The sequence below is a fragment of the Condylostylus longicornis genome, unplaced genomic scaffold (genome assembly GCF_029603195.1).
Source record: "Condylostylus longicornis isolate FDR11 unplaced genomic scaffold, ASM2960319v2 ptg000038l, whole genome shotgun sequence".
NCBI classification, from domain to species: domain Eukaryota; kingdom Metazoa; phylum Arthropoda; class Insecta; order Diptera; family Dolichopodidae; genus Condylostylus; species Condylostylus longicornis.
In genome coordinates, this window is record NW_026578007.1 from 1,163,473 (window position 1) to 1,177,146 (window position 13,674).

Sequence of the window (13,674 nt, forward strand, 5' to 3'; positions counted from 1 at the left end):
GGTTTTTATAGTGAAATATATCTCTAAATATGAGATATATTAAGAACGTTTAAACGCCAGATGTTCAATGTATGCCTGTATTAAATAATTAACCATTCAAAATCGTTTAAATCTTTTCTATCAAAAGCTTTTTTGGCCTTGCATTATTCAACTGTCTTATTCACGATTCTTTTAATACCAAATTAGTAATTAATAATTGTTCTATACATAAAATTTTATTTTTGTTTTAGATAATATTATTATGTTAAACAATAGCCCAAGTAGTACAGCAGCAAATAATACAACATCAACGGCAAGTGTGGTCACACCTAAAAATAGTGATTCAACTTTAAATCGAAGTTATACACGAAATACTGCAATCGAAGCTGCCAGTCGTCGTTTAGATTTTGATGCAATGACATCAACTTCAAGCAATGGTTTACCAATACAGCAACAAACTGGCAATTACTATAAAAAAAATTCAGAAAGTGATACATCTTTAAGAAGGCGTAAATATTCTGAAGATGGTATCCGCAGAAGATCTCGAAATTTAGAGAAACCACTTAAAGCTGCTGCATATTCAAGTGCATCATCATCTAATAATTCTGATTCTGAAGATGAAAAGGAAGTAAATAATTTAATACAGCAAAGTCGAAATCGCCTAGAGGATACAGAAGCTCTTAAGATTCGAAGCCACTTGCTTAGACCTGAAGATTATGTACGTTTTTTCTATATCATTATATATATATACTATCATATATGTTTGCACTTATTTTACATATTAAATATTTTGTATTATTTTTTAACTTCAGACCGAAATTGTAGCAACTTGCCGGGATAATATACATTGTTTAAATACCGTATTACATGGACCACCTGGAACAGTTTTATCTACTGGACAACAAAATCAAATACGAGGTAAGTTAGAACAAGATCCGGAAAATCAACCGCATCAGCAAATATGTTCAGTACAAGTATTACATATCGACTGCAAATGTGCCCCAATTACTAGATTTATAGCTAGAATAATAAATTTTTTATTGGATTGCGCAAATATTTTTAATAATTATCGATTATATAGGTTTTTCGCTCAAACAATAAGAATCTTATATGAATTGTGTAATAAGTCTTTAGGAATTTTAAAATATTTTTTATAAACTTTTGAAGTAATTAAAACTTTATATAAAGAAAAAGGTAATGAATTGAAAAGTTAATGTGATTCATATAGTGTATAATATAAATTTATGTTGAACTCGAAATAAAACTTAATTTAAACGAACAGGATTTACATTTAAGAACAATAATTTTTTTTAAATTAATGTCATCGAATGTTTATTTTAATTTTATTTTAACCTTGCCTTCACACAAATATTGCAAAAAAATTTTATTCCTCATCATATTGTTAATTTAAAGTTAGGAGTATGAAGTTAGGAGTATGAAGTATCTTTAAAATCTTTAATCATACTTCATACTCCTAACTTTATGAATCGCAGTAACTTTTAGAAAATATAAAATGACTAGTTTTTCTTTTTTTTTTAAATATGAATGAATTCTTAATAACAGATTTTTTACATAAATGTAAATATGACATTTATATGAATTATTTTAGAATTTATGTTACTTTATTATAATTACAATTTGCGCTTTTTTATGAAATTTGAAATAATTAAAGAACAATTTTGATACATAATAAAAATAAATTTGATTAAATTCAGAAAATTACAAAACAAAATCATGAAAAATTGTTTCACTTTCCAAATTTAAAAAAAAAACTTTTTTTTTAATTTTGCATTAATAAATTTTTATAATACATAAATGTATATTAAATGTAAAAATTTTGTTATAATATTAATGTATAATTAGTTTATTTCTTGTTAGGTGTACGAATATTTGATTTTGTATGTGATTGGCTGGAATTTTAAATTACATAAAATGTGGTTAAAATAATTATGAGCTTGATGAAAAATCATCAAGTACTTACATTCTTTTGTTTCCAAATTCTGGTATATTTTTATTCCTTACTAATATATTCTTTAAATAATTTTATTTTAGTCTAGTAAAAAATACTAACCAATTAAAACAAAAAAGTTGGTTTTTGAAAATTTAATCAAAGTTAATTTATAAGTGTCCTTCTTATTTTAATTTTTAACATTCTATCAATTCGTTTTTGAATGTTTTCCTTTTTAGTAAAATTAGTATTTGCGCAGTCTAATAATTAATTTACAATTATTGAATTATAACTTATTTAGTATTTAAATTTGTAAATTAATATTTTTATAACGTTTTTAAAACAGTAGTTAATTTTTTCACAAAAGAACTTGATGGGAACATTAGCATGAAATATGTACATATATGTATATGTATTATTGTTAATTTTTTTTTTGTTATATAAATATTTGTGCGTGTACATTTTATAGTAACTATTTCAATTTTATATGAAAGATTTACCTTGTTGTCTTTATTACTTTGAAAACCTGATGAAATTTAATACCCTAAACTGAACATACGATTCTTCGTTATCATTTTTAAACAGCATAAACTTGTGTTGAATATTGGCTCGCTGTAAACTGCAGCTCGCAGAAATGGAGTTAGTAATAATAACTGAAAAAAATAAAAATACAGCACAAAAACTACAAACTGCATTGTAATCTCCAATTTTTTTCAAATTCTCCGGAACCCTTCATAAAAAATAAAATTTTAACTTTCTCAAATTCTGAATGTTGTTCACAACATAATGTGCACACGCATATTGAACATTTCACACTCGTCACTTCTTTTCTTCAAATTTCGGTTTCTAAAAATATCAATACTTAGATATAAATTTTAAATATTAAAAACCTAAATAGAATTTATTCGAGATGTTGGATGTTGTCAAAAATGTCAAAATGAATTCATTGATATCAAAATTGTATGAACTATTCTAGTCTATCATAAATTTATATTAAATTTTAAAACCAAGAATAATAATTGTATAAAAATTTCATTTCGTAACAGGAGTCTTTAAAATGTTAATTGTATACACTTCGTTCTCTTTTCATGCGGTTTTAGAAAAAAAAAGTTTATTCTAATTTCGAAAATTTAAATTTTTTGCTGATTCACCTTTTCTGAAAACGAATAAGAATACTCCACTGGACGAAAAATTACTTCGGGAAGGCCTACAACTTTTCGGTAAATTGGAAAATTTTTTTATTTAAAATGATAATGATGTAGAACGCGTCTTAAAATTCGAACGTAATCTGAAATTTGGTATGTCTGGCTACAGAGAACTCTACAAAGAACTAGTTAAGCCATCACAGTTTTATTACTGACTACCTTATCAAAGAAAAAAAAATCACTGAAGTTCCTGAAGAAGCATTACCATGTAGATCTGACGACGTAATTTTATCTTAAAGTGATGAAAGTGATCTTGCACCAATCCCCAAACGGTTTCGCACATTATCAGACAGCGAATAATGAATTATGATTTTAAATGAAGTTTTGTTCATGTTTTTTACATGTTAAGTTTTGTTTTTGTTATTAACATACATATATATGTGCCATTTATTAAAATATGATGAAAAAAATTTAAATATAAGAATAGTATATAATATTATAAATTCTAGCAATAATTATTAATTCGTTTAAAAAAGTAAACTAGTTCAACAAAAGTTTCACTATAAGCTTGCATAAGTTTAGGATGAATGCAAAGAATATAATATTCTTTTGTTGTGTACAACAGTTGCTTTTCACTGAAGAAAAATGAAATTTGAGAAACGCTAGATTAATATAAAATTTTTATAAAAGTATTTTAAAAAATTGCATAAATGTCGGAGTAAATATTATTGGAGTTTTAATTTTAAAATTAATCAATTTAGATGTTTATATTGAATTCGTTATTGCTGTCGGTATGTATATTTATATGACATTCTATTGCACCCTATTTATGGATATTTATTTCGTGCTAGAAAAATCAAACAAAATACAATTGTGAAGGTTGGTGAAGCACAATCTGAAATTTCAGCTCAAGTAAGCTGATTCTAAAAGAAATTTAATAAGTTCTAAGTACATTATGAAAATTTAATAATAAAATTCTAAGTATATTATGGCTTATGCAGAAATTATGGTTTTATAAGAAGTTTGAGTATATAGAAACCCGTTGGAGCCCGAAAAAACCCTGTGGGTTTTAGTAAGTGCTTTTAGAAGCACCTGCAATCTCGCACAAGTTGTCAAATGAATTTTTAATACATGTTCGTTTGATCCTTTAAAATCGATAATAACCTTTTACGTATAAACCAAGATTGCTTTTACGTAAATCAAGAGTATTTTGCAATTGTATCGAAAAAAAATTGGCTTGAACACATCGTTTTAAAAATATATAAATTACGTTATCTTTTGTCATTGCCGTGTACTGACAATATTTTACTCTTGGGGATTATGACAACATAGCTTTTTTAATCAAAAAATCACTCACGCTATTCGTACAAAATTTTATTCTTTAATACTAACTTGTTCAACTGTGTTCTAAGAATATCTTTATTCTACTCTTAACTTATTCTACTTCTTATTGTATATTCTATATAGAAATAGAATATTGATATGAAAACAGGTTTGGTTTTCCTAATTTAATTTTTTGTTTTTTTTTTTTTATTGTTTTCTGCTTCGAATATTTTTGCGCTTAATTTTTTAATGTTTAAAGTAATCATTCATATTAATTAACTAATTTGGGTAAAAAATAAAAAAATAACTACCATTATAATTAATTAAGTCAACCTTTCGTTTTGTATTTCAAGTCAATTTAGGAAAAAGACATGTAAATAAGAAAAATAAATTAGCTTTTTAAAAATTTTGAAATTAAAATTTTTTTATAAATTAAAAATTTTGCCTTTAATATTTAAATGTGAATACATAAAATAAATACCATTAGCATAAATTAAATAATTCTTCCAAAATCTATATTGGATTACTTATAATTTTTTGTTTAATATTCAATATTATTATTGTTAATTAGACAGGCTTCTCTTGAAAAAGACGATATTTTAAAATTATGAATTATTGGGTATGTCAAGTCGCTTTTTCATTAGTCTAATAACCATTCACTTATCACTTGTCAAAATCATTAAAATCATTAGTATTTATTTTTCTATATAGTGCATTTCGAAATCAATAACAGTCAATTCGTTTTGTTTAACGTAATGATTAATTGAATTAAATCGCATTCATGCTGTTTCATCTTACTTTCCTATTTTGTTTTCAATTATAATACTGAGTTTTTATAATAAAAACTCAACACTATCATCAACATATTAACAATACTACTACTTTTTGTTTGGTTTCCAAAGGCAATTAAATTGACTATTGAAACGCTGTACGGAAGCAAGCAAATATTTATGTGAAGTACTGAATTTTTTTTTTTAAATGAAGTATATGTAAGTTATCAATAAAATTTATAAAAGAATAAAATAGTTGGCTGTAAATTGAATGTAAAAATAACAAAAATTCACTTAAAATGATATTTTTGTGGTTACAAAGAGCAAAGTAATAGTTAGAAGAAGTAAGTATTGCTACTTTTGCAAGTTTTTTTGAACCTTAGGTAGGTGAAATGAGAAAATGTTCATAAAGTATAATATGAAGGAGTAAACATAATTATTTTTTATAACTTTAACGTGCTAATTAATTATTTATAGTTTTTTCTTTTTCTTAAGATTTTTGGATTTGAACAAGAAAATTTGGTTAAAAATCTTAATTTAGCTCTTTTTTCGTTGATTCTTAGACTTCTTAAAATTTATTGAATCATTTGTTTGAATTCGCTTTATTGAATAGAAGCTTTTAATGGCTTATAATATTGTTTTAGTAAATAAAATTATTTAAATGGCTACATAATCTAAGCTAAAAACCGGGTTTCGTACATTTGTTACCTTCTTTTTAGCTTATATTTTAATAGAACTTATAACAAGATTTCTGAATCTTATGGTTCGATTGTTATAGATGCTTTTAAAAGTGACTTTGATATGGAAACTTTCTATGTCTACAATAATAGATAAATTATTGTAATAATAAAGATATTATTATTATTATTATTATTATTATTATTATTATTATTATTATTATTATTATTATTAATAGATAGACTGTGTTTATACAGTTTTAGAACTATTATTAAAATTCAAAATTGTAATTGAATTCAAATGATTTTTATTTGACTTAACATTCATGAGATTTTATAAAATTAATCTATCTTAAAAAAAAGTATATCGAAATTAATACTTTCAATGATTTATTTATAATACAAATTCTTAAACGATCAACTGATTTTTTCTTATTTAAATAAACTTAAATATTAAATTTCTATTTAACATATTTTTTTTTTAAGTTTAACTATATGTACATACAGTAAAGTTGAGTTAAATATTGCTAGGCTAAGTAGATTTCACGCTTGTTTTCACCAAATTTTTTAGCTTTGTATTTTTGTTTCGAGTTTTCAAATCGAAATAAAATACATAAAAAATAAAATCTCTTCTCCGAATTACACGGATGAATGACAACACGGATATCCACATAAATTTTTGCATCGTATGGTATTAAATATAAATTCTTTCGGAGTGAACATCCTTGTTTTTAGGCGCGAATAAGTGCCACAACTTACAGACTACAAAATACATATAATAAAAAAAACTTATTTTGAATGAAGGTATAGCTAATTTTTAAAACATTTGACACATTTTAAATGTTGCAAGAACAAAATCAATATTTAAAGTCAAATATGTTTTAAATTTGGCTACATTAGGTTATTTATGTTTTCCTAAAAATAATTGACTTTGTTTTAATAAACTGACTCATTTATTATATTTACTTTTTATACAAATTAAATAAGAGTTTCGAATTTATTGAATAATTAATTTCCACATTTTACATGAAAGGTTACCAATCTTTAAAGCCTTCAATTTACGTGTTCAAACTACTCATGAGTAGCCAAAATACGTAGATAGTCTTTGCAGTTAGGCTATTTTTTTTCGGTAAATGGATATAGTATTTCCGATTCCTATTTATAACACATAGACTGTGTTTTTTCAGAGTTATTTTTGCATTTTATTATATACAATATTAAAGAGAAATTAAAAAATTTTATAAACTACGCATAAGCTTTAGAGTAATGTTGAGACATTTGATTAAGTAAATTGTACTAGATTAGGCAAAACACAATGCCATTTAATGCCTAATTTAAAAAATTCGGTAGTTTAATTAAATAACAAACTAATTTTATTTTATTTAACTTACAATCTATATAGATATGTAAATAAATAAAACCATATTTTTAGTCTTAATATCCAAAATAAGAAATAATAAAATTACAAAATTCGGATCGGTACCAATTGTTGAACAAAAAGGATTTGTACATATATTACCCAATGAAAGCTGTCTATAAAAGTGAAATTTTTAGAACTTTTTTTTCTAAGATTTTTGAATGCCTTTTTTTAAAACGCGATTATGCCAAGAATTGGTATAATCTTTTAAAAACTCAATGCAAAACTACAATCCATTATGCCGACTATTGCATTAAAAATGCTAATATCCCAACACTGCTTATGAGTAGTTTGAACTCGGAATTGTAACGCAAAGAACGCCCGATCGATGCCAATTTTACCGTGTTTTACTGTACTTAAATTTAAGCTGTTTTCCCATATGTAAACATTTCTATTATAACAAAAAATCTATAACCACTTGATTTTTTATTATTTTTAAATTTGTGGTTTTGTGGTTTTGGTAGCATTAGATCATCATTTGGGAAAATTTTTTTTTTAGTATTTTCTTGTGGTATGGTGAATTTTCTTTTTTTTTCTACTTTAATTATGTATTTTCTTTTCTATGTCGTTTTCATCTAATACTTAAATATATTCATGTTAATAATATTAAAACTGGAATAAGTGTACATATTTAAACTTGAAAAAAGTGGTTTAAAAAAAAGGTTATAAAAATTGGTTATTTTTGTTATTCTCTCTTTATCTAACCGTTAATCACGCAATCGTTAACATCGTTAACATCATAATAAAATATGCTTACTATTAATTCAGTACCCAGCTGATATGTGTACTTGTACAACACTCTATAAAGTTATACATAGCTTCATACATATACACAATCATGTTGTGTTTATAAATTATTTTTGAGAATAAACGTGAATGTGATTTATAATCATAGATATGTGGTGTAAAACTTATAGAGTACATTTGTGATTTACGAACTGTTCTGTTCTAATTAACGTGCTTGTGGATACTTGTTTTAATATATTTTTATTATTATAGATTCTTATAACAGTTTATTTTAGTTACAATTCTTCTGTATAACGTAATATTCTGATATTTATTTTGTATATTTCATTATACATACATACATTTACAGAAAATAAAGAACAAGTGAAGGTATAAACCTTATTACGTGTCAAACAAAAACTCTTCGATTCTGACTCGAAATGTCGAATTTGTTAATCTATAAGTGCTAAATTTTAACATTTTTAACTTAGATAATTTCCGTTAGTATATATTTATTTTAATTCAAAAACCTGATTTTATATTTTGACCTATTTTTTGGTCGTTTAGATTTACGAAAATAATGATAAGATTGAAATGTACAAGTCAGCGTTTACACATCAAATAACGTTCATGAATTTTGTTTGCCCTGATTAAAATTTGTTGAAAATTTGATATTAAAATATGGTTGGATTTGTTTTTGACGGAAAAAATAAAATGCCATCCAAATCATGAGCGTTTTTTAATGTGTAAGTACTCACTTTATAAAATAAATTTATGAATTCGGCTTTTTATAAGTACAGCTGGTTTTGGTATTAGTTCCCATATTACCGTGACCGCACAGTTAAACTTTTTGTATCCAATTTTCTGCAAATATGCAATAATAAATGCATTTTTCGTAAATTTTTTCTTTGTTCTTCTTTCTCTAATGATTTTAAACATATTATTCAAAAAAATGGATTTTATTCAGTATTTGTGTCTACGAAAAAATATTCGAAATAACGAAACTCTTATTCATTAAGCGAGCAACTCTTATACGCAGTGACTCTTGAAATTAAACAAACTGATCGAAAAATTTTATATCTACTTTAATTGAGGGAAGGTAATAATTCTGCAAAAGCGAAGCTTCGATTAATTTTATTTTTACTTATTTTAAGCTTTGTCTTAACGTTCATTTTTGGTAAGTATTAATTACGAACAAAAAAAAAAACTGAAAATGGAGAAAGTTGTGTGAAAGCTTCGGTACTCATTTTAATTTATGGATCATAGTTGTTTTAACGTTATTTTAGTAAGTTACCATTAGATAAAATCTTTTAACTCATAAGACTGATATAGTATTCTAAATTTGTAATTAAATTAAACAGTTTTATAATTTTGTACCCCTATTAAAACATAACGTGTATAGTGTAAGTATGTACACATTTCGATGAAATAATTGTAATAACTATGATAATATTATAGTACCTAGTTTTGAGAAAGTTTTATTACTCTTTCGATTTTGCCATACTCAGGGGCCAATTGTGTTTTTCTTTTTGTGACATTTATATTTTTTCGCCTCTGTTGTATGTTATCAGAAGAGGTGTGATAATTATAACTTAATTGAAAGTTTTTTTTTTTATTTAAAAACAATTAATATTGGGCTTATTTTACACTTTTACGATTTTTCAGTCAGGCGCCAGTTATGTTTCTCTTTTTCTGATATTTAGATTTTTCTGATTGTCTATGTATTTTCCAAAAGTAATTACGTAATAATATAATTTTGACCATTTATTTTAAAAATCATCAATAAATTTTCTTTTAACTAACTAAGCTAAAAAAAAAGTTGATTAATATAGGATAAAAAAGTGCTTTACTATTGTTCTTGCAATTTTTTATTTTTATTTTTTACTTTTCTATCTATTACCTCATTGTTTTTCGTTTGTTTTTTTTTTTGTAAATTTTTTTTCACCTCTTCGGTTAAAATTTCTTTACGTTATTATTTTATATCGTGCTTTTTTACTGAAGCAAAACTACATTGCTACATTGAAAAAGAGAAAAAAATGAAAAATATAGTACAATTTTTATTGTTCTTCTCTTTACATATTTAAATATATAAGTACATTTTACATCGATATATTAACGAACAAAATACATATTTACAAACTTCTATAATAAAAGTTGTAGCTTTTACTTCTCAATGCCAACAAAGCGTCGTCGTTCGTTTCATAATAATCGTTTCGTGTTGAACTTTTTCTGTTTCCCTATACATTTTTGTTGTGTTGTGCTGTGCTATGCTCTATGCTATGCTGTGTGTTTTTCTTATTCAATGTTTTTCCTCTGTTTATTTTTATTTTAGTTGCTTACTTAAAGTCGTCATGAGCAAAAGTGTTTTTATTATGTTTTTTTTTTTAATATTAAAATAGAAAATAAATTAAATATTTAATAAATATTACATTTTGTTTATACGTACTTGTATAAATAAATAAATATATTTAAAAAGCAATGAGCGAAGAAAGCAAGTATTTTACGTTTGGCTCAGAGTTTGTGTTTTTTATAATATCATATGATTGGCGTTTATGATAATCGCGATTTTTTACTTTTTTTTTGTTTATTTAAATTTAATTTAATACCTGTTTTCGCGTTTTGCAAAATAATAACGATAAAAAAGTAACATACGTATATGTACTTAATTTTTTTATGCTAAAAATATTTGTTTTGTTTTTTTTTAATAATTCATTAATTTTTTACTGCAAATGGTGTGTGCTCTTCAAGATTTCGTTTTCATATCTACCTATTAATTATAAATTATGTAAAACAAAGAATTAATTCATCATTTTGTTATTAACATAAGGATTTTTGAATTGCTAAATTTTTAAATAACATTTTTTGTTTAACATACTTAAAATGTACAATGCGTATGTGTGTAATTTTTATGTCAGTAACATTATGCAAATACATAATTCATAAATAATATTTAAAGATGACAAAAAGCAAATAATATACACTTGTATGTACATATGAACATTATTTTATTCAAAAAATTCGCGGTATTTTTTTTAATGGTGTAAGAATGTTTTTAATGGTGTAAAATAATTAAAATTGTCATAATAAATTACATATTATGTACTTATTAATGTGTAACGATATTTCGTATACAGCGGGGAAATTCAAAAGAATAATTTATAAGAAAGAAAAGAAGTAGAAAAAACAGATGTTTTATATTGTTGTTTCATAATAACCAGCATAGATCAAGGTTTTATAGTAATAAAAATAAGTTGCTCATTAAAAATAAAAAAAAAAAAAAAGGAAAAATGTGATGGTGGTGAAAGCTTTAAAAATAGCGTTTGATCAATAACAATTTTTATAAAAGAAATGTTTTTTTATTGAATTATTTTTATTATTTTGTTATTTTGTTTTTTAATACGTCATGTGTCAGATGTCAAGAATAAAAACTTTAATAACCTATAAATTTTTAGTATTTTTATGTGTCATTCTATAGAGTAAGACAAAATTGTATGTAGGTACATAATATACATACATATATAAGAGGTAGAATGAGTACAATATACAAATACTTATGTGTATGTACATATGTGTTTAATTTACACGTTATAATAATCTAAACATGTATTTTATTTACACGTTATAATAATGTATATTCAACTATAATCTCTAATCAATTGAATATATAGATTCTGTCGTAACGGCAATTGTAAAGAAATTATTTTATACATATGTATGTCATACACGTTCTTATACAAAAAATTTTTAGAAATTGTATTGTAATTAATTAATAGCTATCTAGTATATGCCTGCATATACATATGTCAAAACGGAAGTTAAATTTTTTAATAGAAACGCTAATTGAATTTTTTAACATTACTTATACGAATATTTTTTTGATAATTTTAGATTTCCTTTTTTTATTGTTTTATTATTTTAACTGTAAAATATTTTTAATAAACACTAGGTATAAATATTTTTGACATAATTTTTATTTATATTTTTGACGTGATTACCTAGTCAAAACCACATGCGTATAAGCAATCGTCAAGAATGATAAAAGAAATTTTCAAATATTTTTTAAGAATTTTAATAAGCCATTCTTAATTAAAATTTGCAATTTTAAATTAATAAAATAAAATAATTTAAATATTTTTGAAATTTTGTTAATTTTAAGAGAAAATTTAACGAGATAGAATAGAAGTTTATGGAATAAATATTTACGATTAAAATATCAAAATATTTTTAAAATTTTATAGAAGAATAGAATTTTCAATGTTTTTTAATTGCCTATTAATTATTGTGGCCGGCAGACTATGTTTAATTAACAATTAAAATGGAATGGTGTTGGGTATGGTCAGTATGGTATACCTACTCGATTTTGAAATCAATATTGTATCATATAAAAATTGTTAGGAAACCGCGAAGAAAAACCAATTTTGGATGTTACGCATTTTTAAATCCAAGAATTTGGGCTCTTTTTATGAAAAAAAGTTTGTTGATACTACATAGGTAGTAAAAATGTTTAATTTTTAGAAAATGTTTTAGAATATTTAAGAAAAAGTTCTCCAGTAAGGTGGCGTAAAACCGCAAAGGGCAATTATAGTAAAAATTCTTATCTGTGTTTTAATAGTTAATCTATTCAATATAGTTAATCTAAACCCTTAAATAAACCTTATCCTTTATTTAAGTAAATAAGTATGTGCTTATTTTTTTTTATATTCCTATATACTTTTTAGACATTTTAATTGCGACACTTAATTGTTATATCGTAATTTTGTGACTATCGTTGTTGTATCGAATTTATAAATTTATTGAATTTCTATTAACTTTTCATTATATATTATTCATAAGTATATGAAAAAATAGGTGTAAGAAGGTACAAAGTTTTGTATAAAAGGTGAATGTCTATTACCTGTTCGATTAGTAAAATTCCGCATATTTTAATTGTATTATGCATTAAATAAAGAAAAAAAAGGAAAATAAAATGTTAAAAAAATATTTTTTTTTTTGTTTAAACAGTTTCCCTTTTGACATAAAAGGTTAATATTCTCACTTTTTATGGGTTAAGTTTTTAGTTTTTTCTATGTTGTTGTTATGATATGCTATATATGTATATATGCTTCTGCCTACCTGCATTATACCTATATCTAAGAAGTATTATTGATTATATTCAAATTGTACTTTTTCATTGTTATTTTAAGTTTTCTTTTTTGAATTTCAACCTTACAATAATAACGTAATATGTAAAAAATTAAAAACTCCGTTTAATATTAACACAAAGGATTAGAAAATACTTTGTAAAGTTCACCTGATCTGATATTTATGAGTAATTACAAAAAAGAAAAACTAAAACATAACATATTTAAGCTAATTAGTTCCAATTGACTTCACCGATGAAGTGAACAGAAAAGGTTATTGTTCTCTTGTTAGGCTAACATTTTTTTCACATTTATTATTATCGTACCGTTATTATTTCATAAATTATTGAGATTATTTACAATTTATACTAATTTTATTTTTATAAATACTTTTCATTATTATTTTTTTTATATAATTTTGTTTATTAAGCAAAAATATTTTTAAGAAAATAAAATTAAAACTATATATCTACCTATAAATACCAAAAATTTTTAATTATTTTAATTGTATTAAAAACGTAATAATAAAATTCCATTCGCATTTGATTTAATTTAATTACTTAAAAAAA

The 13,674-nt window shown here is 23.6% G+C and overlaps 1 protein-coding gene across 3 annotated transcripts in view; it reads left to right on the forward strand.

Annotated features, from left to right (window-relative positions):
• The window catches only part of LOC129609127 (klarsicht protein), a 126,308-nt gene that overhangs the window by 79,195 nt on the left and 33,439 nt on the right, over nucleotides 1-13,674 (forward strand). For all 3 annotated transcript variants that reach the window (XM_055521012.1, XM_055521013.1, XM_055521014.1), the window contains 2 exons: nucleotides 231-697; nucleotides 792-897. In XM_055521012.1, the coding sequence (XP_055376987.1) occupies nucleotides 231-697; nucleotides 792-897 (573 nt within the window). The remainder of the gene's footprint in view (nucleotides 1-230; nucleotides 698-791; nucleotides 898-13,674) is intronic.